At 40.7% G+C, this 27,511-nt stretch overlaps 1 protein-coding gene across 6 annotated transcripts in view; it reads left to right on the forward strand.

Moving 5' to 3' along the window:
- NRP1 (neuropilin 1) overlaps positions 1–27,511 on the forward strand; it is a 149,916-nt gene that overhangs the window by 97,743 nt on the left and 24,662 nt on the right. For all 6 annotated transcript variants that reach the window (XM_031652402.1, XM_031652401.1, XM_031652403.1 and 3 more), the window contains 3 exons: positions 10,549–10,704; positions 14,903–15,047; positions 23,092–23,423. In XM_031652402.1, coding sequence (XP_031508262.1) covers positions 10,549–10,704; positions 14,903–15,047; positions 23,092–23,423 — 633 coding nt within the window. The remainder of the gene's footprint in view (positions 1–10,548; positions 10,705–14,902; positions 15,048–23,091; positions 23,424–27,511) is intronic.

The raw sequence follows: 27,511 nt of genomic DNA on the forward strand, positions 1-27,511 counted from the left end.
ACTGAACCCCAACATTTCTCTTGCCTACCTAACCCATGCAATTCCTACCCTCTCAGTCTTCTACTAGAAGAATCTTTCCTAGCTTTCATGGATATTACACATAAACAATCAGATGGAATCAAGAGTTACATCAGGAGAGCACAATACCTGCCCATGCCTTCTATGTAGTACTTGCTCGCTAACTCTTTATTAAGCAAACCAATCTAGCAAGAGCACATGCTCTGATTCTCCTATGAGGTTCTTGACTGGAAGATTCTCATCCCATGTATACATATTTGAGACTGATTATCATTGTTTTAAAACTGTAGCATGCTTATTTTTTCTCTGTTAAGAAATTTCAGTTAGGCAATTTCCATCAGAAAGTTTTTAAGTTAAAATCTTAGCCAAATTATTAGGGATTACATTTGGTCTGTTCTGACAGCATGTCCTCTTTCCAAATCAAAGGGTTAGGCTCAGGTTTAAATTAAATGTAACTTACAAATAAGCATTCAAAAAATGTTAATTAAAAGTATTAAGTCCCTGAATCTTTTACTGCCTGGCAAGAACTCCTAAGTCTCTTTGTAGGAAGGGGAGGAGGGGACATTAAAATGTCATCTTTTTGACCAAGCTGTTAAAGGTTTCCCAGGCATTCATCTGCAAGTTAACATGCCATTGAAGGAAAAGACTTTATTTTAAAGAAGAAAAGATATCACAGGTCGATGTATGTCTTAAAAATGTAAAACAATATTTTCTAAAGCATAGAGATGTAATCAGCCATTCTCTTTGACTCTACATATGAGTTTCAAATTGCATTAGATGTTGATTACTTGTATTTCAGAGTGTATAGAAACCCCAGAACCACTTCATTTTCTCCCTCTTTGTTATCAGAATGTATTGTGTCCTGGTGTCCAGATTTGTACAGGTTCATCAAGTAAGAGAGGAATATAAATGGAATATTTGTCTGGTTTTGGTGAATACAGTTATATCTGCTCTAGATAATGTGGAAGAGGAAAGAAGCCCTCAGGTTTCTTTCGTCAAATGCATGAAGACTGGCTTCTCATATTTGTCTTAAATGTGTTTCATAAAATAAGCTGAGTGTTTTCTGGTGGCTTGCCACAGTTCCATGCGTCGCTCTCAAACAAAGGTCTTTCAGAGCCTGATGCTGTTTCCATCACACTAAGAAAATGTAGAGCAGTGGTAGTGACTCCACCCAAAAATGGCATTCTTCACCTTCACATTTGATCTTTATGGTTTCCAGATTGGAGCGATTTGGGTCGCTGGATTCTGGAAATGTCTCTAGCTGAAATGCTGGAGTATTAACCTGCTGCATTGAGTCCCTTTTGTTTCTTTTGGACAATGCTACTTGCCAATTTTAACAACTACAGCAGATTTTACTATTCAGACAGAACCAGATGGGACTCCAGTTCAAAGAACATGTCAGAATTAAATATTTCTTTTTTAATTAGTTGCTCCTGATTTATGCAAAAAGAAAAATTCACATGAGAGTGGGAGAATGTGCTATAAATCCAGACGTGCCAGAGCCCATGTAAGCACTATATCCTTTCATCTGCCAAAAGAGACGGAGGTCAGCCCTTGTGTGGGGACTTCATTTTTCTTACTCATTTTCTTGTTGTTCTTTTGCTGTGACTGCAGTGGCAGTCAGGGAAGCCAGCCCTTCCACTGCCTCTGTGCTGTTGCAGCCTTATCTCATGTTATTCTAACTGGCAGGATCAAGTCTTCTGGTAGGAAAATTCGTCAGTTCATTCACTTGGGACTGTTTTACTATGAGCAAAGGTTTTGTTTGTTTCCACGCAGGAAAATGCTCTCCTTTAATTTAACCATGGAAAAAGGGATTAATTCAGGCAATGAAGACTAAAAGAAAATTCATGAGGTTTTTCCTACCTTGCACTGTTCTTCTACTTGGGTAATTTTATTCTTTACCCGAATTTTAAAGTATTTCATTGTTATCCTTTGCTCAAAATGATTCATTGCTAGCATTTTGTTTTTCGACAGCATGAATAAATTATTTACAAAGTTTTACTTTTTAGTAGCAAGTGCTAATGTTCAACTGATAGTCAACACAATCGGAAATGATTTCATATTCCTTATAATTATATAAAATAATGAATCTCTAAAAAGAAAAGCTATTGGATTTAATTATTATTACTGAGAAATTATAAACTATCTTTCCAATCATTATGGTTATAAAATATGAATTGGGGAATAGCATGGGTGTAGCAGCTCATACATGGGCCACCAGTCTCATCTGGGGTATACGTCCTGGGTCAAACACTGGTAAGTTATATGACTCTGAGAAAGGTACATATCACTTTGTTCCTCTGTTTCTTTGTCCATAAAACGTCCCTTGTATGATTGTTGTAAGAATTGAAAGAGACACTGTATATGAATTTAACCCTTCATAAAATACCTAACATGTAGAGGTTGCACCATGAATTTCTGGTTATTAATGGTAATTTTAGCCTTAGCCATCAGGATTTTTTCTAGGTAATACCACCATAGAGACAAAACACAGAAAGAGATAGGGAGTTATGTCACTAACTCTAAAGCGACTGCATTCAGATTCGTGACAGTAAGAAGTCTAGGATCCTCAGTTAATGAGCACAATGGTCAGGTACTATGAGTTAAGCCCACAGAGCCTAGAATAGCATTGATGTTCACAGGCCCAGGCTCTGTCAAAAAACATGTGTTTTATCTAAGGAAATGAGACAATTGCTTAAAAATATTTTCTTTAGCTTGTAGTGTCAAGTGATGAATTAAACAGCTCTTTGAGTCATCAGAGATGCCCCAAAGAAAATCCGACAGTCTCCCCCTCAAAAAATATTTTCCTGTTTTTAATCAGACCTCAGCTCTTTGTCCTCTATTTTTTCAGGCCCTTGTGTTGACCTGCCTTGGGAGTGTTAAAAGCTGGTAAACGCTCCCTTGCCAATGCTAGCTCAATGGGCAGTATTTTATTGAGAAAGACAGATTTTCATTTTAGAAATGAGGCTTTCCACGTTATGACATTACCAATATTGGTTGGTTATGTATTATTATGGAAAGCAGTGATATTCATTTCATGGCTGGAAGGCTGCGTGCTGGTGTTTAACCAGCAGTTTGCAAAGATTTGCTACATGATTTACTACACATGCTGCTTTGTCCTCAAGTGATTCCTGGTAAAATGTGTGCTTCTCCTTGCTTCTCTTTGTCTGGGGAATGTGTTTCCTGTCATTATTAAGACAATACCATGGCCATATGGTGCATGTGGATGGTTCCTGTAGATATCTTACAACAAAGAGTAAGTTGGGAGCATGGTAGAACCCAATGCCGTGGGGAGGTGGGGGTTCACCACCCAGGAACTGCTACAACATCACCCCTTCACCCCTAGAAGTGGTGAGGAAACCTGTTTTCTTCTAGTCACACATTTCTCCCCACCCAAAAGGAAAGGCTTGGGATTTCCTCTTCTGTATCTGCTAACAAGGTCTTCTCACTGTGAATGGAGCACAGTGTAAGATGTGGGTAGACTTTCCACCACCAGTGTTAGAATTTCATACCCATATTGGAAACAGGGTATTGTGTTGGGTCACTTCTGCCTACGGCACTATGTATTGTAACTTAGAAAGTGGCCACCAGCTGGGCGCAGTGGCTCATGCCTGTAATCCCAGCACTTTGGGAGGCCAAGGCAGGCGGATCACTTGAGGTCAGGAGTTCAAGACCAACCTGGCCAACGTGGTGAAACCCTGTCTCTCCTAAAAAAAAAAAAAAAAACAGAAATTAGATGGGCACGATGGTGGGGGCCTACAATCCCAACTACTCTGGAGGCTGAGGCAGGAGAATCGCTTGAACCCGGGAGGTGGAGGTTGCAGTTAGCTGAGATCTTGCCATTGCACTCCAGCCAGGCGACAGAGTGAGACTCTTGTCTCCAAAAAAAAAAAAAAAGAGAGAAAGAAAGAAAGAAATGAAAAGAAAAAGACAGCGGCCACTAGAACTCAAAAGGAGTTTGATAAAGTTCTGTAAAATAGTCTACATGCCATCGATAAGTACCAGATGTTTATGTTTGTCACACACACAGAGGGAAACGTTCAACAATTTCAGTGAATGCATTTGATGTTCCATTCCATCCCTGCCCACTGCCATCATCACACCCCCTCACCATCACCCTTAATGTCAAACAGAAGTATATCCAACTCAGATGTGAAATCACATCCATCTTCTAATTAAAAATAAAGCAGCTGTGAAATAATGATATTCTTTCAAAATAAGAAAATGGTGATTAGAGCGGAGCTGATTGGGTTGAGGGAAAGCAGGTTACTTAATTATGGTTATTGTATGTCTGAATTTTTATGGAAAGAAAGGAAGTATTGTTTAAGACGATGAACTCTCCAAAACATAGAGGGGCGGCATTGTGCAGAAGTACTCTGGGTTGTGTTTTTGTCTTTCCAGCTGCTTGTCCTGAGTCTCCAGTCTTGCCTATTAGCATGTGACGTTGATGAGAACTTAGCATGATTCAAAAAGCTAAGCCACCAAAGATGATGCGTAGTGTTTGATTTGGAGTGGGTTTTATGACTACTTATCATTTCAACTTCAAAACAACCAGAGCTCATATTCTTTAGAGAGCAATACATTTTTTGACAAATAACATCAGTAGTGGTGAGGGAAACATAATAGGTTGTTTAGTGTCTATGATTTCATTCACTTATTTCTTCCTGCTTATCTCTGCCATTTCTGCTGCTTCTCATCCCTGGAACAGTCTTTCCCTTTGTGTCCACTCACAAGCTCCTACTGTGTATCCCTCCATAGCCATCTTGAGCATAGAAGTCGGCTATGAAAATCTCCAATCCCCCCTACCTCCAGTTCTCTGTTAAATTGTTTACCTTTTCCTTGATGCTGCATGTATACATGTCTGTACGGTAATCATGGGTTTGTGTTTTGCACACTCTTACTGCTCTTTATATCCTAATAACTTAATACAGAACTTAGCAGATAAGCACTATTAAGTGCTCACCGAATAACATCAATCCAGTTGAGTCAGATCCAATACCTAAATATTCACAGCCACTAAAAATTATGATGTAGAAAAAATAGTAGTGGCACTAGAACATTTATAGAACATCTATAGAACTCCGTTATAAAGCCAGCATAGAGGTACTATGACCTTATTTTTCGAAGTAAAAACATGCACACAAATATTCACATGTAGTTTGCATGGGAAAAGAAACTCTGAAAGGTTATGATTGGTAATTATTTCCTAATGATGGTCTTAGGGAGATTTAATTTTCTTCTATCATCTTTACTGCATTTTATGAATTTTCAGTAGGCATTTATCACTTTTCTGCATGGAAAAATAGATGCTTTTCAAAGGAAATCCACACAGCAATCTAGAAGGAGGTACAGCAAAAAACAGAATGATGAATTCAGTGATGGAGACATGAGCTATGAAGGGATTTAGCCTACTAGGCCAAAAAGAGGAAAAAGTCATTTCCAGTCAAAAAACAGACAGAGGTTGTTTTGGGGCAAAGGAACTTTTTATGTCAACACATGCAGATAGAAAAGGCTTATATTCTGTTACAAGCAACAAATATTATAATATGGCTGGGTGGTACAGTTTTGGAGAGAGAGAGGTGTAGCAGGAGAGGCCAACAAGGTAGATTGAAGCCAGTGCCATGACTAGCAGAGACAGCTACACCAGTGAGAAAGGCTTGTAAGGGAAGGAGAAAACTTTTCGTCTCCTCTTTTAGGTGCTGCAACTGAGGCCTGCAAATTAAACTGACAAAAGACAGATTAACAGGAAAAAAGGCATTAATACTTTAAATTTTACATGCACAGAAGCCTTACAGAAAAGAAATGAAAAACTCAAAGAAATAGATTCAGATGCTTATACACCATTTTAGCAATGTGTGATAAGTCGTGGATAAGTGACTTGAGAAAAGAAAGAGGGTTTGGGCTTCTAGGGTGGATAAGTTGTAGGAACGTGACTAGGAGATACATATATATACACACACACGCACACACACATATATATGTAGGAAACTAATGGAAAATAAGAGTTATTTTAGTAAGATTTGTTTATGCAAATTTTATCTCTGTCTCCACTGATAAATGTTGCTGTCTTCATCCTGGTAGAGGAGAGGGGGAAAATTTACGCCACCTTCCCTAAGGGAAATGTATGCCCTGTTTTAGGCAGAGAAGGGGAAGGCACAGAATTCTTGCATCTGTTGATTCTTGATTGCCTTCAACTCAAAATAATCTTCATGCTGAAGTGGCAAATTTTGGGGGTGGTGTCTTCCAGAACTCTTCAGATATGAACACCAAGGCATGAAGTCTTTCTAGGTCTCCTGACACAGACACCAGCAGTGTGAGCAGTGGTGCTTATGAGGCAGGACTTTGTCTCCCCTCAAACTCTCTCAGGCACTTGAGAGTGGAGGGCAGATCCCTGTTAGAGAATTCCACTAAGGCATTAAGAGAAAGGACTCGTGGAAAGAATTTCCCCGGTCTTAGCAGTGAGGGTTGCACGGTGCTGGAGAGGCTGTTATGTTGTTAGAGTTCTGGGTACTATCCGGTTTTAATTGCAGTGGTTCAAGCCCCAATCTTAATCACTTTGTGAGGTTGTCATCTATCCTTACTAAACCCACGGGCAATAATCTTAGGGAGAAAAATGAAATGAAATTTCAAGAATCCCCGTGTGGTAAATAAGAGAATCTGTAGAGTTTTAAAGCACAGCAGGAAACTATGCAATTACAAGAGGAGGTTGCCAATGCATTTCATTGCTGTTGAGAAAAGAAAATATCTTTCTTTTTTAATGAGTGATTCATGCATATGCTTTGGGGACCTTTGTATCTTCGGCCTTGGACGTTTTCCTGTGTTGGATGCTAGTTAATTCCAGTCAATTGCTCCTTCCTCTGATGTCAGCTGTTCTTAATACCTAGGAATCTTCTGTTTGATCACCAGTTAACTTCTTTCATACTTAGTAATTAAATCTAACTCCAAAAACCAAATTTTAAAAAGTAGAAAAAGGACAAACAGGGAATGTAGTTCTAGGGTTATTTCAAATCAGCCCAAGCTAAATACACACTCTTGGGAATTTAATCATTTCCAAACTAAAGAGCCATCTGTAAGTTTGACAGGAAAAGTTTATTTAAATAGCTCTGCTTCATGCTCCCTTGGACTTCAAGATTTTAAGGACCCTTCAGCTTGAAAGTAGCTGTGGCATTGGGCATGACTTTAATGGACAGTCGGAAAAGCACTAAGTGTTCTGAGAGCATTTGAAAACAGTGAAAATTGTTCAGAGCAACCATTTTTAGAGTACCCATTAACTTTTAGATTGCAGCATTGTGAAATCAGAGAGTTTCTGCAGCAACTTAAAATCACCTATTTGTCTGGAGCATAGTGAGATTTAGGGTTGTCAGATAACATCGATACAGAAAATCCATTTAAATTTGAATTTTATGTAAGCAATGAATTAGTTGTTAGTGTAAGTATAGCCCAAATATTGCATGGGACATACTTATACTAAAAAAAAAAAAAATTGGTTTTGCCTGACATTCAAATTTAACTGGTGTTTTATACTTTTATTTGCTAAATCTGACAACCATCAATCACCTCCCCTTTTTGAAATATGTACATGAGGGAGATAGGAAGTTTAAAACATTCATCAAAGTACCATGGTTCACTTTTGAAAAACAAATGCAAATTTTGGTAAACAAGTATAGGCACTTGATAAGAATATGCTGGTAAAATATTTATTTGTTAAATTAAAATTATAAAATCTGTTATTATTCTAAAATATTAAATTCTATTGAATTCTTGTTCCTTTTTCTCTTAAATCTGGTGAAAGCACACAAAGCCTAGAGTTTATATCTTTAAAACTAGGGAAATGAAATAAAGATTATTTTGTGTTGAATGGTAGCCCCATCCTTTCCAGATGAAATCTACTACTGTTGAATTCTATAACTTCAAATTGGCTTCCATGTGCTGTTTTTCCTGGATGTAGACAACATGATTTAACTACTCCAAGTGCCTTCAGGAAAAAAGCAATTCATGAAAGACAAAATGCCTCCCTGAGGCAGGCTACGCATAAAATGGAAATTCTTTAAGTGATCGTGGCCTATGGGCACGGAGAATTAATTGAAATATTATATTCTGAAAACTGAGTTGTAATATGGCAACTGGAAAGCAAGATTCAAAAGTTGGGAGAGGGGTTGGGCTTTTTTTATTTGTTTTGTTTTATTTTTATTTTATTTTTTGAGTGAGAGTTTCTCTCTGTCACCCAGGCTGGAGTGCAGTGGCGAGATCTCAGCTCACTGCAACCTCTGCCTCCCGGGTTCAAGAGATTCTACCGCCTCAGCCTCCCGAGTAGCTGGGATTACAGGCATGTGTCATTATGCTGGGCTCATTTTTGTATTTTTAGTAGAGACGGAGTTTCACTATGTTGGCCAGGCTGGTCTTGAACTCCTGACTTCAAGTGATCCACCCGCCTCAACCTCCTAATGATCAAGGTACTGTTGCAATATCTTGTCAATGCTAATAGTTGTAACGTGTAACTATTTTCTGTGTCCTTTAAAAAAATATTTGCCATATATTTGTGGGCTTTTTTTAAGCTTCTGTATAAAGCTGGGCACACAATTGATGGAGCAAATAATTTTATAGGAATAATCAGATGTATTAAAATAAATTGAAAAATCACTATTATATAGAAAATAGTAATGAGTTTTCTTTCAAGATGATTCTTAGTTATTAACGCTGGTAATAAGGAGAGTTAAAGAAAAAAAAAAAAACCTACCCCACTCTACTGGAAACATCTAACACATATGAAAGAAGGAATTTTAGGAAGTCAGAGTGGAAAAGGGTCTTCCAAGTTATCCAATCCCACTCCTTCATTTCACAAATGAGGGCCCAGAAGCCTAAAGATGATGGCAGAGCCTGGAACATGGAGTGCTTGCTGCTTAAATCAGTTCCTTACCACTCACATCACAGGGCCCCGGGATGAAACCACAGACCCTCGAGGTCTGTGACCCTCTAGGTTTTCAGTCACCCTCTACTCGGATGCCCTCCAAGAGCCCGACCCCTCAGGATATGAGATAGGCTAGTGAGAGATGAAGGCGAGGCTGTCATGTTGAGGAGCTTTCCCACTGGAAACTTACCAGGAGAAAGTTGCAAGCCCAAGCAGTTGTTTCCTGGGGATACCAGTCTCCCCTACATGATGACTTGGAATCCACCTGCCTCTCAAAGTGAGCTGCAAGGAGAGAGGCCACAGGAAGATGTGGGGAGGGAAGAAATCTAAAGCTGAAACAGAAATCTTTACCCTCTTCCTCTTTATTCCATCCCAAGTTATAAATCTATGGCCCCTCTCCCAAACCACAACACCCTTAGAGCTTTCAAGTCAGTATCGTTTCAGTCTGCATTTAATGTGGAAGGAGGTAGGATGCCAAAGACAGAGGGGAAACGGGATTATGTTAGACAGGAATTCAAGTCCAGGCCTCTCCATTATCCATTGTGTGAGTTTATCTTGTTTGTCTTGATTTTCTCTTTGCAAGATGACACATATGAATGTGCAGTTTGGAAAGTATGTTTAATCTCTTAGAAAATATAATGACATGATATTGAATCCAGTTTTCTCTTTTCCCCCGGGATTCAAGCAATCCTGGTTACAACAGTGAGAAAGATCTTTTCCTGGATTTCCTCCTAACAATGGGAACCAACTTAGGGCCATGCTGTCTTTTGTCAACAAAAAGAGTCAAACTCTGAAGTTTAATATATGTTTGTTTGTTATTTCTGTTAAATAAAAATGGTTCAGATACCCCCTTAAAAAAGAAAAAGAGTCAAACTGTAAAATACTTGAATAGATTTATTCTGAGACAAATATGAGTAAGCAGTGGCTTGTGACACAGAATCTCAGGAGGTCCTGAGGACATGACCCAAGGTGGTCTGGGTACAGCTTGGTTTTATATATTTTAGGGGGGCGTGAGACATCAATCAGATACATAGAAGATGCACATTGGTTTGGTCCAGAAAGGTGGGACATCTGAAAACAGGGGCTCCCAAGTCGTCGGTGGATTCAAAGATTTTCTGATTGGCAATTGGTTGGAAGAGTTAAGTTACTGTCTAAAGACTTAGGAATGTCTGGGTTAAGATAACGTACAGGTAAAGACTCCAGGTAGCAGGCTTCAGAGAGAATACATTGCAGATGTTTCTTATCAGACTTAAAGAGTCTGTTCTATCATTAATTCCAACAGAGATGAGGGTATAATAATGAGGCTTGTCTGACCCCCACACTGTCCTGTCATGGCCTGAACTAGTTTTTCAGGTTAGCTTTGGAATGCCCTTGCTGGGACAAGGTGTCCATTCAGATGGTCAGGGGGCTTAGAATTATATTTTTGGTTTACATTGATCATGACTTTGCCTTTCTTTACAAGGAATGGAAGGGAGGAGTCAGGGGCGATGGACACCTGATGGAATTAGGCCCTGTTGATCCCAGGTGGATGAAAGCCACAACATGGAGCGCACCAGAAAAGATGCTTTGGGTTACAGTGCTGCAGGGATGGTGCACTGACCATGCTTGTACTTGTCTTGCAGGTGGACTTGGGCCTTCTACGCTTCGTTACGGCTGTCGGGACACAGGGCGCCATTTCAAAAGAAACCAAGAAGAAATATTATGTCAAGACTTACAAAATTGACGTTAGCTCCAACGGGGAAGACTGGATCACCATAAAAGAAGGAAACAAACCTGTTGTAAGTTAGGCTGCCACCACGGCAACCAATGCAGTCTTTTAAATGGATGATCAATTTTTACTTGTTTGTTTAGTAGCTTTCTGTCTGGCCTGGTTTGTTTTTGAATTGATTTGAAATGAAAAGTGCAATTAGAGGTTTAAATCTGACCAAGGTGTCTCATGTTCCCAGATCCAGAAGCCAGGAGGAAATTATATGAATGTTTCCAAGAAAAGTCAATACTGGCCAAATTAAGTGTCAGACTCAGGAATTGCTGTAAGCCTCCCACAGGGACACAGATTCTGCGTGGGATAAACACTGTCCTCTTAGAATCTTAGGAATTTGGGATTTTGTTGTTTTTCCCCCTCTATTTCTTCATTCTCTTTCATAGATTCTTTCTGTCTGTAATGGGCTGGTTTTAGTAAACATCTTTTCATCTATCTCCTGTGGTTCACAAACTAATTTACAAGTACATTTGACTGCTTCTTGTAAGAACGCGTGGAACCAAAGGTATTTCATTGTGTTCCCTCAGATCACACAAATAACACACTACCTCTGTACTACTTTCAACCAAGAAGGCAGCACAGACCACACTGTGTGCCTGGGCACTCTGCCCTAGCTTATTTGGAACTGAGATGTTTTTCTTAGTCTGCCTGTTTATTTGAAGTTACACTTGCTCTGATTTTCTAATCAAAAGATTTTGGAGAATTCATACTCACCGTCTCCCAAAAATTAAAAGCTTGCCCTGGAGGCCGAGCAAAACACAGGAAATTGATGAGGATAGGAGCAAAGATCCAGGTAGCTTGCAGTGATGGGCTTGGGGAGAGGCCAATTAACCTGTCCTTGTCTCTCTTTTGAGCATTGGTGTACTTGATTTTCTCCTTGTGGATCTGGAACTGAGAAAAGCTTCCTGGGTGTGAAGTGAGAAAACCTATTAATTCCCTTTGATTAGCAGTGAAACCCCCACTCTCGGACAGGGCAGGCAAGATGGAAACAGTTACAGATAGACAGCTGCTCTGTAGGAGGAAAATGCTATGGGCAGGCAAGTTCAAGGCCATTGTCGAGCCCCGGAGGACATACAACCAGTTTGTCTAGAGAAGAAGAACCTTCCCAGTCAATGCTCATGGAGATGAAGCGAGTAAATTTTGACCCCAAGTTTCATGACTGATTCTTGTTTGGGAATAAATTTCCAAAGACATACTTTAGGTTCAAGGAAATAAAAAATCACTAACTCTAATGAGGCACCTACCAGCCAAAGAACCCAGAGAGAGCCGGGAGAGCTGATCTTAGACTTTCAGGCCATTTCTTTTTAAAATAAGCGCTACTTCAGGAATAGAAAACCAAACACCGCATATTCTTACTTATAAGTGGGAGCTGAATGATGAGAACACATGGACGCATTGGGGGGAACAACACACACTGGGACCTGTCGGTAGCGGGGTATTTGGGAGGAGTGAGAGCATCAGGAAAAATAGTTAATGGATGCTGGGCTTAATACCTAGGTGATGGGCTGATCTGTGCAGCAAACCACCTTGGCACACATTTACCTGTGTAACAAACCTATACATCCCACACAGGTACCCTGAAACTTAAAGGTTGAAGAGAAAAAAAAAAGAACAAAATAGAACCATAAGGTGAAAGGTCTAAAATAATGTTAAGTGAAAAACTTAATTGGTGTTTCATTATCTTTATACTGGAATGCAAGCAGATGAGAGGAATGAAAGGAAATAGCAACATGACCATTTTTTGTTAAGGAAAAAAACCATAAGGGCTATTTCAGCAACACTTTTTCTTCAGCTGTTGTCCACTGGTTGTTTGCATGGCCCAGAAGAGGGGGGCTGTCAGAGAGCACCCACAGATTCCAGGGGTGTCTGACAGTGCACGCAGCTTGCCCTGGGAACTCCCTGGCACACAGAAGGGCTTCAGGGGCACAGGCAGAGGGGATAAGGAAGGAGTCGGCAGAGAGGAAGGCTTGGCATCTATTCTGAGCACTTTAGCTGAATCCAAATGAAATTAGAACATCCACCTAGAGTCTCATGTTTGCTGCCCACCCCACCTTTCTCTGTATTTTAGGGGCTTTCAGCCACTCCCCTCTACCCTCATTCCCACTTTGCTCCAGGAGTGCAGCTTTCGACCAATACCAACTGCAGCAACCCTCTTCATGTTGGAGAGAATGTGTGTAATACATGATTTTCAGCAAACTTAAAACTCCCTGAGTGGGAGCAAAATGCACCTCCCTTCTGCCTGCACCAGAACACACAGCTCTCCTGCCAGACTTCTGGTCTCTCTCGGACATGGACTCGGTGCCCCCATAAGGAGAGCACCATCGCTGGGGGCCCTCCTTCCCTGGCAGCTACCCGTTACTCTTTGTCACACAAAAATGCTCCCACACAGATTGATTTCCAGGGGGAGATGCTGGTGTAGGGCAGAAATCAAAAGGCCATCACAGACTGGGATAAATTAGGATATCAGGTAGTCTCTCGAGAGAGATCAGGCTAAAACCTGACTTTTTTAAACAAAAATAGAGACAGGGTCTTGCTCTGTCACCCATGCTGGAGTGCAGTGGTGAAATCATAGCTCACTGCAGCCTTAAACTCCTGGGCTCAAGCCATCCTCCCAGCTAAATCTCCTAAGTAGCTAGGACCACAGGTATGTACTACCACAATGCCTGGCTTTTTTTTTTTTTTTTTTTGGAGAGTTGGAGTCTCACTATGTTGCCCAGGCTGGTCTCAAACTCCTAGTCTCAAGCAGTCCTCCTGCCTCGGCCTCCTAAAGTTCTGGAATTACAGGCATGAGCCACCACACCCAGCCACAACCAACTCTGTAAAGCATTTGACCACCAGCCTGACTTTCACAAGCCCTTTCTCCCAGGAGGAAGAGCAGGACTTGGGAAACCATAGACCTCCTTCATGTCCTCACCTGGAAAGGTGGGGAGGAAGCTGCACACCTCGGGTGAGCCCCATGATGCTCCAGTTATGCAGCCTAAGAGGAGGGGTCTGACCCAGCTGTGCAGAGAAACATGGTGCTGAATGCACGAGGCCCGAAACTAACTGAGAAACGTCACCACTCCACGGCTGAAGTAAAATCCGGGAAAGGGTAGGCAGAGTATTCTGTGATGGCAAAGTCTCCAGTCCTCAGAGATCTTACTGGAGCTACTGCAGCTCCCCTACCCAGGCAGAGTGGCCCCCACTAGTCCTTGTGGGAAACATCCATTGGTGCCTGGCATGCATTACATTTGCAGTCACATGCCTCATCTTTCTTAGAATAAAATGACTTGATTTAAAACTAGAAGCAGAATCCCAGCACTTTGGGAGATGGAGGCAGGCGGATGACTTGAGGTAAGAAATTCAAGACCAGCCTGGCCAACAAACATAGTGAAACCCCATCTGTACTGAAAGATACAAAAATTAGCCAGGCGTGGTGGCAGGTGCCTGTAATCCCAGCTACTCAGGAGGCCTGAGGCAGGAGAATTGCTTGAACCTGGGAGGCGGAGGCTGCAGTGAGCCGAGATTGCACCACTGCACTCCAGCCTGGCTGACAGAGCAAGACTGCGCCTCAAATCAATGAATGAATGAATCAGTCAATCAATCTTGAAGCACAAGCCCTGGAAAAGCTGATTTTTAGATAAAAATAATTTATAACTCAGTTTTGACTTTGACCACTAAAACATAATTTTACCAATAATCAAAAAGGATTAAAGTCACGCATTAGTGTGGGAGACAAGATCTTCTGTCAAGGAATGAAGTCAAAGGGGAGAACACTGTTTGACCTAGTACTGTAGCTGCAAACACAACCTAGAATTTCAAAAAGCCAGACCCTACACTGAAACCAAAAAGCATCCCTTCTGGGGGTTCTTGGGAAAGTCAAACAGTGAGTTTCCATGACACGTCTACAGTATTATTTTGGTCCTCTGGTAAAGTTAATAGTTTCACACTTTTTAGATAATGGCATGCATTCTTTAATCAATATTATCCATGTAATTAGTGCTTTTAAAGGCTCTAGCCTCTCAGAAAATTGAATCGATGATTAGGACAGTATTCTATATTAGACATCATTCTGATTGCTAATTGAAAAAATTAACATGGCAGGTTATTAACGCCGTCTCATCCTTGATCGACAATGCTGAAATTGTAAATACTTTTTACAACCACTTGTGAAAACACACTTTTGGATTTAAATTCAAAACCTCTGCTAAAGAAAGGCACTTTTTCCCCCCATACAGCTCTTTCAGGGAAACACTAACCCCACAGATGTTGTGGTTGCAGTATTCCCCAAGCCACTGATAACTCGATTTGTCCGAATCAAGCCTGCAACTTGGGAAACTGGCATATCTATGAGATTTGAAGTATATGGTTGCAAGATAACAGGTAAGCTGTGGAAGATTGAAGACTGAATCTTCCAAGTCGAAGATTGTCTTGTTTTGATTTATGCAAACCTTTAAATACAGGGTGAATAAATTTGTAAATGCAATAATTTTTATTTGATAATAAAAGCATCTACTTTGGATTTAGACAAATCCAAGTTCAATTTCTGCCTTACTACTCACTAGCAGATTGTTTTGGTCAATATACTTACCTTTCAAAGCCTTAGTTATCTCACCTGGGAAATAGTCATAATTATTTACATCATACAGCCTAGTTGTGATGATGCTTTGATGCATTATCATTAGATAATGGATATAAAGCACATAGCACAGCCTAGCATGTGGTAGGTATTTGTTTACTGGTACCTTTTCCACTAGACTGTAAGCTGCGTGAAGGCTAGTATCATGCCTTTCATCTCTGCTTCCTGGATACTGACTACTACTTAGTAGATTTATAGTAACTAACTGTTGCATGAAACATTCTCCAGCAGTTTTATTTATTTCTTTGTTTCTTTATTTTGAAATAGGGTCTTACTCTGTCATTCAGGCTGCAGTGCAGTGGCATGATCATAGCTCACTGCACCCTCAACCTTCCAGGTTCAAGCGATGGTCCTACCTCAGCCTCTTAAATACATATGGGAGAACATGAGGGCACCAGTATAGACAACTAATTGTAACCCCTATGTTGCTTGGGCTTGTCTCAAATTCCTGGGCTCAAGCTATCATCCCACCTCGGCCTCCCAAAGTGCTGGGATTACAGGTGTGAGCTATTGCTCCTGGCCAGCTATGTCTATTTGTTTATTTATTTATTTATTTATTTATTTATTTATTTATTTTATTTAGTTTTTTGAGACCAAGTCTCACTCTGTCACCCAAGCTGGAGTGCAGTGATGTGATCTTGGCTCACGGCACCCTCCACCTCCCAGGTTCCAGGAATTCTCCTGCTTCAGCTTCCTGGTACTACTATAGTAGCTGGTACTACTACAGGTTCACACCACCACACCTGGCTAATTTTTGTATTTTTAGTAGAGACGGGGTTTCATCATGTTGGCCAGGCTGGTCTTGAACTCCTGACCTCAGGTGATCCACCTGCCTCAGCCCCCCAAAGTGCTGGGATTATAGGCATGAGCCACCGCGCTCTGCCTGTCCATTTATTTTCTTGCATGACTATGTTATATTCTGCAGTATATAGCAGTCATATTAGAATTCCTTTCCATTTTAGTAAATACATTGCCAAACTTTCATTGAAACAACCACCGGCACCAAAAAATACCAGTACAATGTGATCTTCATGGTAAACTTGAAAGTTCAAAGGCAGAATCAGTTGACCCACTCACTAAAAAGTAATTAAAAGCAAACAATGTCTAAAAGTCTTTGAACTACCTTTTAATATTATGTTATATATGTATTTAGGGTATTTAATTTTTTATTCCATTTTTATCCTTTTTAGTTTAATTATTTTTAGACGAGAAGAATACTGACTTTGGAAGGAAAAAAAAATCACTTTGGCAATGTTCCATGAAATTACAAGCAATTTTGAGAAGAGCTAATGAACAGGAAAAACTACACTTGTTGATAGTAGAGTTAAGTTTGGAAAGTAAAAACCAACATCGGATTTTTTAATAAAAAATTTATTTCCACCCCGTAGACAGACTTGTTTATTATTTTAGGACCTAAGACTTAGAAAGTTCAAGGCCTTAGAGGCAGGAATTGAGTGGAGAGGGGTTTGAAAGAAGAAAGGACATTGAAAAGTTAGATATAACCTTGGCTTTATTTTCGATCAGCAGTTAGATGACAGAAAGTTCTAGGTCATTTTCAGAGCATGACAAATTTGTGCTGTTATTCATAAATTTGTAGAAATAAGGCTATTTGAGGTTTGGGTGGAATTTTCTGGCCCATTTCTTCAACCTTATCTCATGTCATTGTATTTTAAAAAATGAGGTAAACTTCATAAAGACTCCAAACATGTTAGCCAAAACTCTGAATCTCCAGGCTCTTAGAGATTTATGTCATATCCTTTTAGTTGAATAGAATTTTTTTTAATACCTAAATTGTCCTTTTTAATTTTCACAAGGATTTCCCTGAGAGGTAATTCTAGGAATGTGAGCAAAGAAAGTAAATAATTTGTTCAATTTTTAAAAATAGTTAAATGATCTAGTTATGTAAATTTAGATGTCTAAAATAGCATATCCTAATATTTTCATACATAATTAAGTAGCCATTTTTCAAATAAGGTGCTTCCTTTCAGTTCCTAGTGCTAGTCTCTTAATCATAGTCTCCACTATACTTTTAAATAGTTTCTCTCTAGTAAAAGGGCCCTAGTCTCCAAATAATTGCTACAGGCAGGTTTTTGGAGAGGCTAACACATTGCAATGATAGTCACATGGACAGAAGGTAGGCAGACATGTCCAGGCTTGACTATGGACTGTCCACTTAGTGTATGTGTGACCGACCATGGGTAAGACACTGAGACTCACTCTGATCTCCATTTTCTGGTCTGTGAGATTCACCTTAATGCAACTATAATGAGGAGTAAATGAAAGAAAATTTGGAACACGCCTGGCTTAAAGTAAGTGCTCACTAAATGGTACCCGTTAGATTAAAATAGTACACGGCACTCAATACATTGAACCTAGCATATGCCCCGGCAAGCAGAGCTTCTAATAAGACAGTAATTTCAACTTTTTCTTCTTGATTATCAGAAGCAGATAATCTTCATTTTCTTGAGGCTACGGTCCCCTTGAGTGGAGATTAATGAAAGGAGGACTACAGTATCCCTGCTGGACTAGATGGTCCAGGAGAGCAGGGGACCTGTTTGCCTCATTTTCTGTTGTGTCCTGTATGCCTGGAACATAACAAATGTTTGGTGGTTACTTTTGAATGAATGAAGTGCAGTTCTATCCAAACCTTCTGAGAAACAAATGGCCGGACCTCAAAGTTTCACCCTGTCGAGTAGTCATAATTCAATCTGGATTTTGTTTAAGCCTACCTAATCAAAAGTTACTGCTTGAACACATCACTTGGCTTCCAAAGCCACTAGAGCCCCAAGTTTTACCCTAATTTTTTGATTCAGAAATTATTTTTTAGAAATATAGTAATCCTGGGCTGGGCGCTGTGGCTCACGCCGGCACTTTGGGAGGCCGAGGTGGGCGGATCACGAGGTCAAGAGATCGAGACCATCCTGGCTAACACAGTGAAATCCCATCTCTACTAAAAATATAAAAAATTAGCCAGGCCCGGTGGCAGGCACCTGCAGTCTCAGCTACTTAGGAGGATGAGGCAGGAGAATGGTGTGAACCCAGGAGGCGGAGCTTGCAGTGAGCCGAGATCATGCCACTGGCCACTGCACTCCAGCCTGGGCAACAGAGTAAGACTCCATCTAAAAAAAAAAAAAAAAAAAAAAGAACAAGGAAATATAGTAATCCTGGAAACTTCAGTTTGTCACCATATAGAGATATAAAGAAAATAAGATTGGAACAAACCGTCCTGCTTTATAGGTGATTGATGAAAGGCATTTTCATTATTTTGACAAAGTAGGCTTCATCATTTTGGCAGAGGTGGAAATTGATGAAAATCACATTGGACGATGCCTGCTTAACACACTGTGAACTCTGCTGTCTTCTGTTATTAACCAGAAGTCTGTTACCCGGCACTTCAACACATATTCATGTGCTCCTAAGTCAATCAGAATTCACAATGATGATCTCAGACACCATAATATCCAGAGGTACTTTCTGAGTCATCAAGGAAAGATTAAATTATGCTCATTCAGGGTCTCCCATCGAATGCAGTTATTACTTTCTCATTATTTGGAAATTGGTTGACTGGATATTTGATTTATCAGTATACCTCAGTTTTTCCATTAAAGCTGAGTACAGAGATTTACTGTAAAATAATATCACCGAAAATAACCACCTCAATCCTCCATTACAAAACTAATTTCTCCCTTCCATAATGAAGTGGTCTTAAGCTTTCCCAACAAGGTTGCCAAGTGAAATACAAAATGTCCAGTTAAATTTGATGCCGACAAACATGACATAATTTTTCAGAATAAGTATGTCCCATGCAATATTTGAGACATACGTATACTAAAAAATCATTCATTATTTCTCTGAATTCTAATTTCACTGGGCATCTTGTTTCTTGCTTTGTTGTTTGTTTGCTAAATCTTGCAACACTATTTCCAAAGGGTTTGACCTGTACCAGGCTGACCTGTACCAGCCTGTTATGAAGGGACAGAGTTAAACACTATCATCTCATTCAAACCTTGAATTAATTGTTAATGTAATTTTTCTCCAAATTATTGTTAAAAGTGAGTCAAATAGTTTTCAGTCAAAGGTAAATCAAGTTGCCTCTTCATTTTTTTTTGTTTTGTTTTGTTTTAATGAGGCAGCCATATGGAAGGAATAAGTCTCACTTTGCACCATGGATATGTTAGCTAAATGGGGGCAGGACATCACTAAGTCTGTGAATACAGAAACTATGCCCCAGCTGAGTCTGCTTGAGAAAAAGGGCATTAATCTGGTGACGGTTCTGCTCTCCTTACAGTATTCAAGTTAATTATGTTTTCCTCCAAATGGTAACATCTGGTCCCCATTACCAGCTAAACATTGCCTTTCTAAAACCTTGTTTGGAATCAGGCAGGTATGAACACCGTGGCCAAAAAAATGGCACTCTATTTTTAACACTATAGTTTCATAGTCCCTTAGTAAAATTGTTTTTGTAAATCTTTTTTTAATCCCGACTGAGTATATTCTTGGTTTCCAGATCCCAGCCTGGAGCAAATACTGTGGTTGAATTACAGGAAAGGGCACTTGGGAAAATGACAGCTGCCTTTTATTGTATTAAGTTGATTCATTCAACAAATATTTGTTGAGCAAATACTATGTATAAAACAGGGCATGAAGAGTCATAGAAAACAGAAAAATATGACTTAGTTCATGTCCTCAAAGAAGTTAAAATCTGGGGAGGCAGAGAGCAGCATTCCAAAGAACTAAATGTGCTCATCAGCGTTTGAGGGCCGGGTGTGGTGGCTCAAACCTGGGACCACAGTATTTGGGAGGCAAAAGATCTTTTGAGCCCAGTAGTTTTGAGAGCAGCCTTGGAAAAATAGCAAGACCAAAAAAATTAAAAATTAGCCAATCATGGTAGCATCTGCATGTAGTCCTCGCTACTCAGGAGGCTGAGGTGGGAGGATTGCTTGAGGCCAAGGGTTCAAGGCTGCAGTAAGCCATGATCATACCACTCCACTCCAGCCTGGGTGACAGAGTGAGACCCTGTCTCTTAAAAAAAAAAAAAAAAAAAAAAAAAAAAAAAAAAAGGCTGGGGGGCCCCAGGCACGGTGGCTCACACCTGTAATCCCAGCACTCTGGGAGGCCAAGGCAGGCTTCACGAGGTCAGGAGATCGAGACCATCCTAGCTAACATGGTGAAACCCCTTCTCTACTAAAAATACAAAAAATTAGCCATTCATAGTGACAGGTGCCTGTAGTCCCAGCTACTCGGGAGGCTGAGACAGGAGAATGGCGTGAATCCGGGAGGCGGAGCTTGCAGTGAGCTGAGATCACCCCACGCACTCCAGCCTGGGCAATATAGTGAGACTCCGTCTCAAAAAAAAAAAAAAAAAAAGAGAGAAAAGAAAAAAGGGACATGCAAATAAAGTGGTGTGAAGAGGCCCAGAAATGGAAAACTGTGTCTAGTTACGGAGAACAGAAAAACCGAGTAAGTGATGTGGCATTCGAAAACAGGTCAGGATTTTAAAAAGTTCAGATCATGGAAAGGGTAAGATGATGGGGAATTCCTTGCTGAGGGAATAGAAAGAAAGCCTCCAGACTCCCAGAAGTAAGGAAGTTCTTCATGTCAATTGGCACCGGTTAAAGGAGTGAATGGGGAGAGAGGCCTTGCAAGGACATGGTATGGAAGGCCTGCATGCCTGATTGAAAATGACATGCATAATTTCTAGACAAGAAGGCAGTGAATGTCTGAGTAAAGAAATGACGTGATTTGGACCATAGAACTCTTGTGGAAAGTATCTGAGCAATGAATTCTTAAGGTTCAGCTGATAACATGGACTTAGTTTAATTGCATTAGATGTTTGCCTCTCACTTAGGGGTAGTTATATTTTTAGGCTAACTTTTTATTACATTATGCAGAATTGAGTTGCTTCAAAGAAAAATAGGTTATCATTCCTGCACATGTTCTTGATTGGGACATACAGTTTATAAAGGAAAATAATTGAAGTGTTGGACATTTTGTCATTAAGCCACCATTGAATTCATCAATGACTGATGCTCTCCTTGTGCTCAGAAGCTACTTGGGCTGCTTTAGAAGACATAAAAGGGTCTATGGTGCTGTTCGTTGCCTTCAAAGATCTTACAGTCTTGCTGTGGGTATATCACTAACAATCTTGCAGCCTTAGAGAGCAGTGGAATGCTGAGCTCTGTGCTACTTACATCATATTTCTGAGATGGGAGAGCTCAGAATAAATGCTGGAGTAGCTTGAAAAGCTTTTTTGAGTCTTAAGCTGGGTTTTGAGCAAAGGCAATGATGAGGATAACGTCGATACTGTATGAGAAGAGAATTGGTTAACTGAGATGTATTGTCAGTAATAGAAAATCAAATTAGGCAAATGGGATGAAATCAAAATGAGGGTCTTGAACACCAGATCGAGTTTTGATATCTTCCCATCAGTAATGGAAAACCATGGCACATTTTCAAAAGATTTCTCTTTTATATTATGGGGTAAAATATACATAACATAAAATGTACTGCTTTAACAATTTTCAACCACTTTTAACCATTTTCATTTTATCATTGTACATTTTTAAGTGTACAATTCTGTGGCATTAAGTACAGTCACATTGCTGTGCAAGCATCACCTTATTTCCAGAATTTTATAATCATCTCAGACTGAAACTCTGCACCCATGAAACATTAACTCTCCCAATCTCCATTTCCCCCAAGCCCTGGCAACCACCATTTTGCTTTCTGTCTCTATGAATCTGACTGATCTAGTGATAGGCTACTCATATCCATGGAATCAGACCATATTTGTCCTTTTTGTGTCAGGCTTCTTTCATTTAGCAGTGGAGATTTTTGAGGATGAGAATGACATGGTTAAAACAACATTTTCTGAAAAGTTAGATAGCAGTTGGTGTAGTGGAGATTCAGAGTGGGGTCTGGGAGGCCAACCAAGAGCTCATGTAGCACCCTGACCAGAGCGCTCGGATCAGGATAAATCCAGAAGAAAGGAAGGAGGCGACAAGGGTTTTGTTGCTTTCTTTTACTTAACAAAAACACAACAGGATTTGGCAGCCAAACGGAAATGACAAGATGACTAGCCAGGAACTGGATGATTAGTGATGCCACCAATTAAAAGACAGGGTTCAGTGAAAGGATGCAGTATCCAGGGAAAGGACTGTCTTAGTCTGCTGATGGTACATTTGAGATGACAATGAGACATTCTTGTGGGAAGTCCCCAATGCAATTAGAAATAGGGGTGGGGGGAAGGGTTGCGGGGGATCGTGGTCACTATTCTTCCACACTCAATTCAAACGTCACCTGCCCTGGGAGGTCCTCTCTTACCCCTGCAGGCTAAGTCATGCATTTCTTCTCTTTACCTCTGCATCACTGTCTCTTTACCTTCGTTTTAGCAACTTTCCTGCTGTTGGAATAACTTCTATGCATATCTCCAATCCATCATAAACTATGAACTTCTCTGAAGCAGGGCCAGTACTTGATCCAGGGATAAATTCTGGATACCAAAGAGATTGAAATATGAATACTAAACTTAGAAGACCTCATAGAGGGGGGAATGTATCTTTTATTGAAGATTCGCCTTACTGGGATGTGAGTGTAGAGATAGGAATTCTGACAGCGCAGGAGGAAAGTTTGAGGGAGGGAAGAGTTACTGTAAAATAATCCAGAGACTGAAAATTGCATATGATTGGGTACAAAGTCATGTCTTTATTCCATATGTTGTATTTTCTTTCTTAGCATGGAGTCGCCCAGAAAATCATTTTACATTATCTATTTCATTTCACCTCCCAGATTATCCTTGCTCCGGAATGTTGGGTATGGTGTCTGGACTTATTTCTGACTCCCAGATCACATCATCCAACCAAGGGGACAGAAACTGGATGCCTGAAAACATCCGCCTGGTAACCAGTCGCTCCGGCTGGGCACTGCCACCCGCACCTCATTCCTACGTCAATGAGTGGCTCCAAATAGACCTGGGGGAGGAGAAGATCGTGAGGGGCATCATCATTCAGGGTGGGAAGCACCGAGAGAACAAGGTGTTCATGAGGAAGTTCAAGATCGGGTACAGCAACAACGGCTCCGACTGGAAGATGATCATGGACGACAGTAAACGCAAGGCAAAGGTGAGGGCTGGGGACTGGCAGGAAGTCGTCCCTCGCGTCCTTAACTTCCATCAAGGGCCTCTGGCATTCTCCTGAGGAAGGGCTTCTTTTTTTTTTTTTTTTGAGACGGAGTTTTCGCTCTTGTTGCCCAGGCTGGAGTGCAATGGCGCGATCTCAGCTCATTGCACCCTCCGCCTCCCGGGTTCAAGTGATTCTCCTGCTTCAGCCTCCTGAGTAGCTGGGGTTACAGGCATGCACCACCACACCAGGCTAATTTTTTGTATTTTTAGTATAGACAAGGTTTCCCCATGTTGGTCAGGTTGGTCTCGAACTCCTGACCAGGTGATCTGCCCATCTCGATCTTCCAAAGTGAAGGGCTTCTTCTTATTTCCTTCCAGCCAGGACATCAGAGGAGGTGTGTCATGGGGTCAGTAAGACCCTTGATTCTAGGAAGACTGGAATATGGCATGAAAAGCGATGTCTGAGATCACATGCAAAAGAATTGCATTGCTGGTCCCATTCCCTGCCTGGAGGGAAGGAGGGACAGCTCAACAGGCAGACAGGAGACAGGGAAGCCCGGGGCTGACAGCAGCTATCCAGCCAGTGCTCAGAACCCCTTGCAGACACCACTCAGTCATTTGGGTCTGCCCTTCCCCCATCTCTCACCTACCTGTAGTTTAAGTGTTTTGTTTTTTGATATACATTTTAATTATGGGCCAGGCGCGGGCGTGGTGGCTCACGCCTATAATCCCAGCACTTTGGGAGGCTGAGTCAGGCTCATTGTCTGAGCTCAGGAAGTCGAGACCAGCCTGGACAGCACAGTGAAGCCCCGTCTCTACTAAAATACAAGAAATTAGCAGGGTGTGGCAGCATGTGCCTGTAGTCCTAGCTATTCTGGAGGCTGAAGCAGGAGAATTGCTTAAACCCGGGAGGCGGAGGTTTCAGTGAGCCAAGAGCGCACCACTACACTCTAGCCTGGGTGACAGAGTAAGACTCTGTCTCAAAAAAAAAAAAAAAATTAATTAATTGTGATAAAATACACATAATATACAATTTCCCATCTTAACCTTTTTAGTGTGCAGTTCAACAGTGTTAAGTATGTGTATATTGTGCAACCAATCGCTGGAACTTTCTCATCTTGCAAAACTGAAATTCTACACCCATTAAGCAACAACTCCCAGTCCCCCTGCCCCCAGTCTCTGGTGACCACCTCCACTTTCTGTCTCTGTGAATTCAAACCATTTTAGGGACCTCATACTGTATTTGTCTTTTTGTGATTGCTTTATGTCACTTAGGATAATGTCTTCACGGGCCATCGGTGTTGTAGCATTGTGTCAGAATTTCCATCCTTCACAAGGTTGGATAATATTCATTGTCTGTTTATACCACACTTTGTTTATCCATTCACCCACTGATGGATAGTTGAGTTGCTGCCACCTTTAGCTACTGTGAATAATGCTTAAGTATGTTTCTTTTTTTTTTTGAAATGGAATCTCGCTCTGTTGCCCAGGCTGGAGTGCAGTGGCACAATCTCGGTTCACTGCAAGCTCCGCCTCCTGGGTTCAAGTCATTCTCCTGCCTCAGCCTTCCGAGTAGCTGGGATTACAGGCGTCCGCCACCACACCAGCTAATTTTTTGTATTTTTAGTAGAGACAGGGTTTCACCATGTTAGTCAGGATGATCTCAATCTCCTGACCTCATGATCCGCCCACCTCGGCCTCCCAAAGTGCTGAGATTACAGGCGTGAGCCACCGTGCCTGGCTTTAAGTATATTTCTTTACACACTGAACCCTTTTAAGATGCAGTAGGCTTTTGATAATCCAGTGAAAAGAAAAGGAAATCTCAACACAAAAATATTCCAACATTCACCAAAATGCACGGTATAATTTTTTTCAACCAAACAGATCTACCTCAGTCATTATATTTTACTTAGAGTGATGGCTAAAGTTATTTGCCAGCATACAACAGCAACTTGGAAAGGATACCCTGCAGTGTGCTGGGTGGCCCAGAAGCTGGTTTAGGATTCAAATATGGACCAACCTACAGACAACCAGCAGTTTAAGTTCTGTGTGCAGTGTGGGAATTATATTCAGCAATGATATTTCTCATACCAACACAACTGACCTTTTGGTCTTAGCCTTTCCATCCCTTCTTTGGCCACGACCTACTCCTCTTGTGAAAAACAGATTTTAGCTTATTGAAGGGAATATTACCCTCACTCCCTCTCTAAGCAAGTGTGGGAATTTGGCTTAATATAGTGACTCAGGCCAGAGGCATTGCAGGCAGCAAAGAAGCCAGGCTGTGTCACCAGCTCCCACTCCCTCCAAATGTGAAGCCTCCAAGGAAACCGCCGGCTACCACTAGCGCAGCAGGCCACTGACAGGGCTGGGTGCCATCAGAAAGATCTGAATCTCTCTCCCATCTCTCCCTTCCTGAACTTGTGGTTTCTAAAATAGTTTCAGTGTTATATTTATCTCTCTGTGCAGCTACCTTTTTTCTTGTCTCCAGTTCATTTTCCCCTTTTGTGCCTTGTTTGGGGGGAAGAAAAAGTAAAAAAAAAAAAAATCAGAAACTGGAGTTCCCTTCTGAGTGGATCTTTTCTGAGAAGCAGTGGGCTCTGACTGCATCAGAAAGTGTGAATATGCTGCAAATCAACAACTTCCTGCTGCTGGCGACGGCGGCGTGTGCTGGTGTGACATGTTCTTCAACACTAGGGCTCTGAGAGAGAAAGAAAACAAGTCACCATATGCTTTTGATAGGATGCATCACGTGCTTCCCTGTCTCTATATAATTCATGCGTCTGCAACCAGATCTAAAGCTATCACTCTTCTGTAGTAAATCCAGCACTGAATTCCATGAGAAGCCAACACACATCTTTCAACTTTCACAAAACACTCAATTCAAGATTGGTTGAACGTGTTGGGTTTATTTCTAAAATATGATTCTATCCATCATTATCATCTTCCTATGATGTTGAAAACCATAAAAGCTTCTTCATTGTTTATATACAGCCTAATCTATGATTCCTTAACACACCCTTCCAGTGAAATAAAATCTCTAAGACAAAAAAAGAAATGGGTGAAAATCTTCCATTTTAGAGTGAAACATGGTTTTTAATTATATGAAGATTTTTAAAACATGCTATATTTAATTTTACAAGTGAAGGCTACCTCTTAAGATGCCAAGTACCTTTTATGTAAAAGTAAAATGAGCACTCTGTTTTGTGAAATCCACAGCACTTGGATGGATTTAAATTTTCAATGCCCTTTCCTCACTCTCTACCCCAAAAATAGTGTGTAATGGGCAAGGTATATCAGAATCTTTGCATTAACTAGACTTTTTAGCAACAGAGAGAAGGTCCAAACACCCTAAGTCCTCATCTTCTAAAACATAATTAGCAACAGAACACAAAGAATTCATAAGTAAGTTTATTATATCAGTTAGCCTAGTTCCATATGGGTTTTCATTACTAATATTCTTCCCAGCTCAGCACTGACAGCTTTTATAATGTATTTACATTGTGTTAATTCTTTGCTCAAGTTAAAATGAAGAGATGAGCCTGGGATTCCATAGATATAAATGCTTTTCTCCTATGCTCTTTGGAGGTATGTTAACAGACAGAACTTGCATATGTAGTAATGGTATTTTCATTATAATTAGTATCTTACTGACAACAACTTAATTGGGCCTAACAGTAATATGTGTCAGAGTCTCAATTACTGGCAGCAATTGCAGTTACATAAAGAGTGCGGAACCCCGATAGTGAATTTACTTTTGATAAAAAAAAAAAAAGAAAGCAATTTTAATTGGAAGAGGCGGGCCTATATTAGCAATGCATTTTTAAACTCCTAGAGGCTTTTCTGAGTTGGAAAAGGCCAATTAATTTACTTCTAGAACTCAGAAACCCGCTGATTCTGTTGCAACCTACCCAATCTGTCTTCACTGACATGCTTCCACTGTTTTGTTATGACATTTCCACCACCGAACAAGCACATATTAGGCTGGTTTTTGATGTCTTGACACAACTACTGGGCATGGCTCTACTCCTGACTGGCATGGCCTGGGGCCGGCCAGCCACTCCATCTGATCTACCAGGTCTACTAGTCCAA

Source organism: Papio anubis, chromosome 11 (genome assembly GCF_008728515.1).
Source record: "Papio anubis isolate 15944 chromosome 11, Panubis1.0, whole genome shotgun sequence".
Classification (NCBI taxonomy): Eukaryota; Metazoa; Chordata; class Mammalia; order Primates; family Cercopithecidae; genus Papio; species Papio anubis.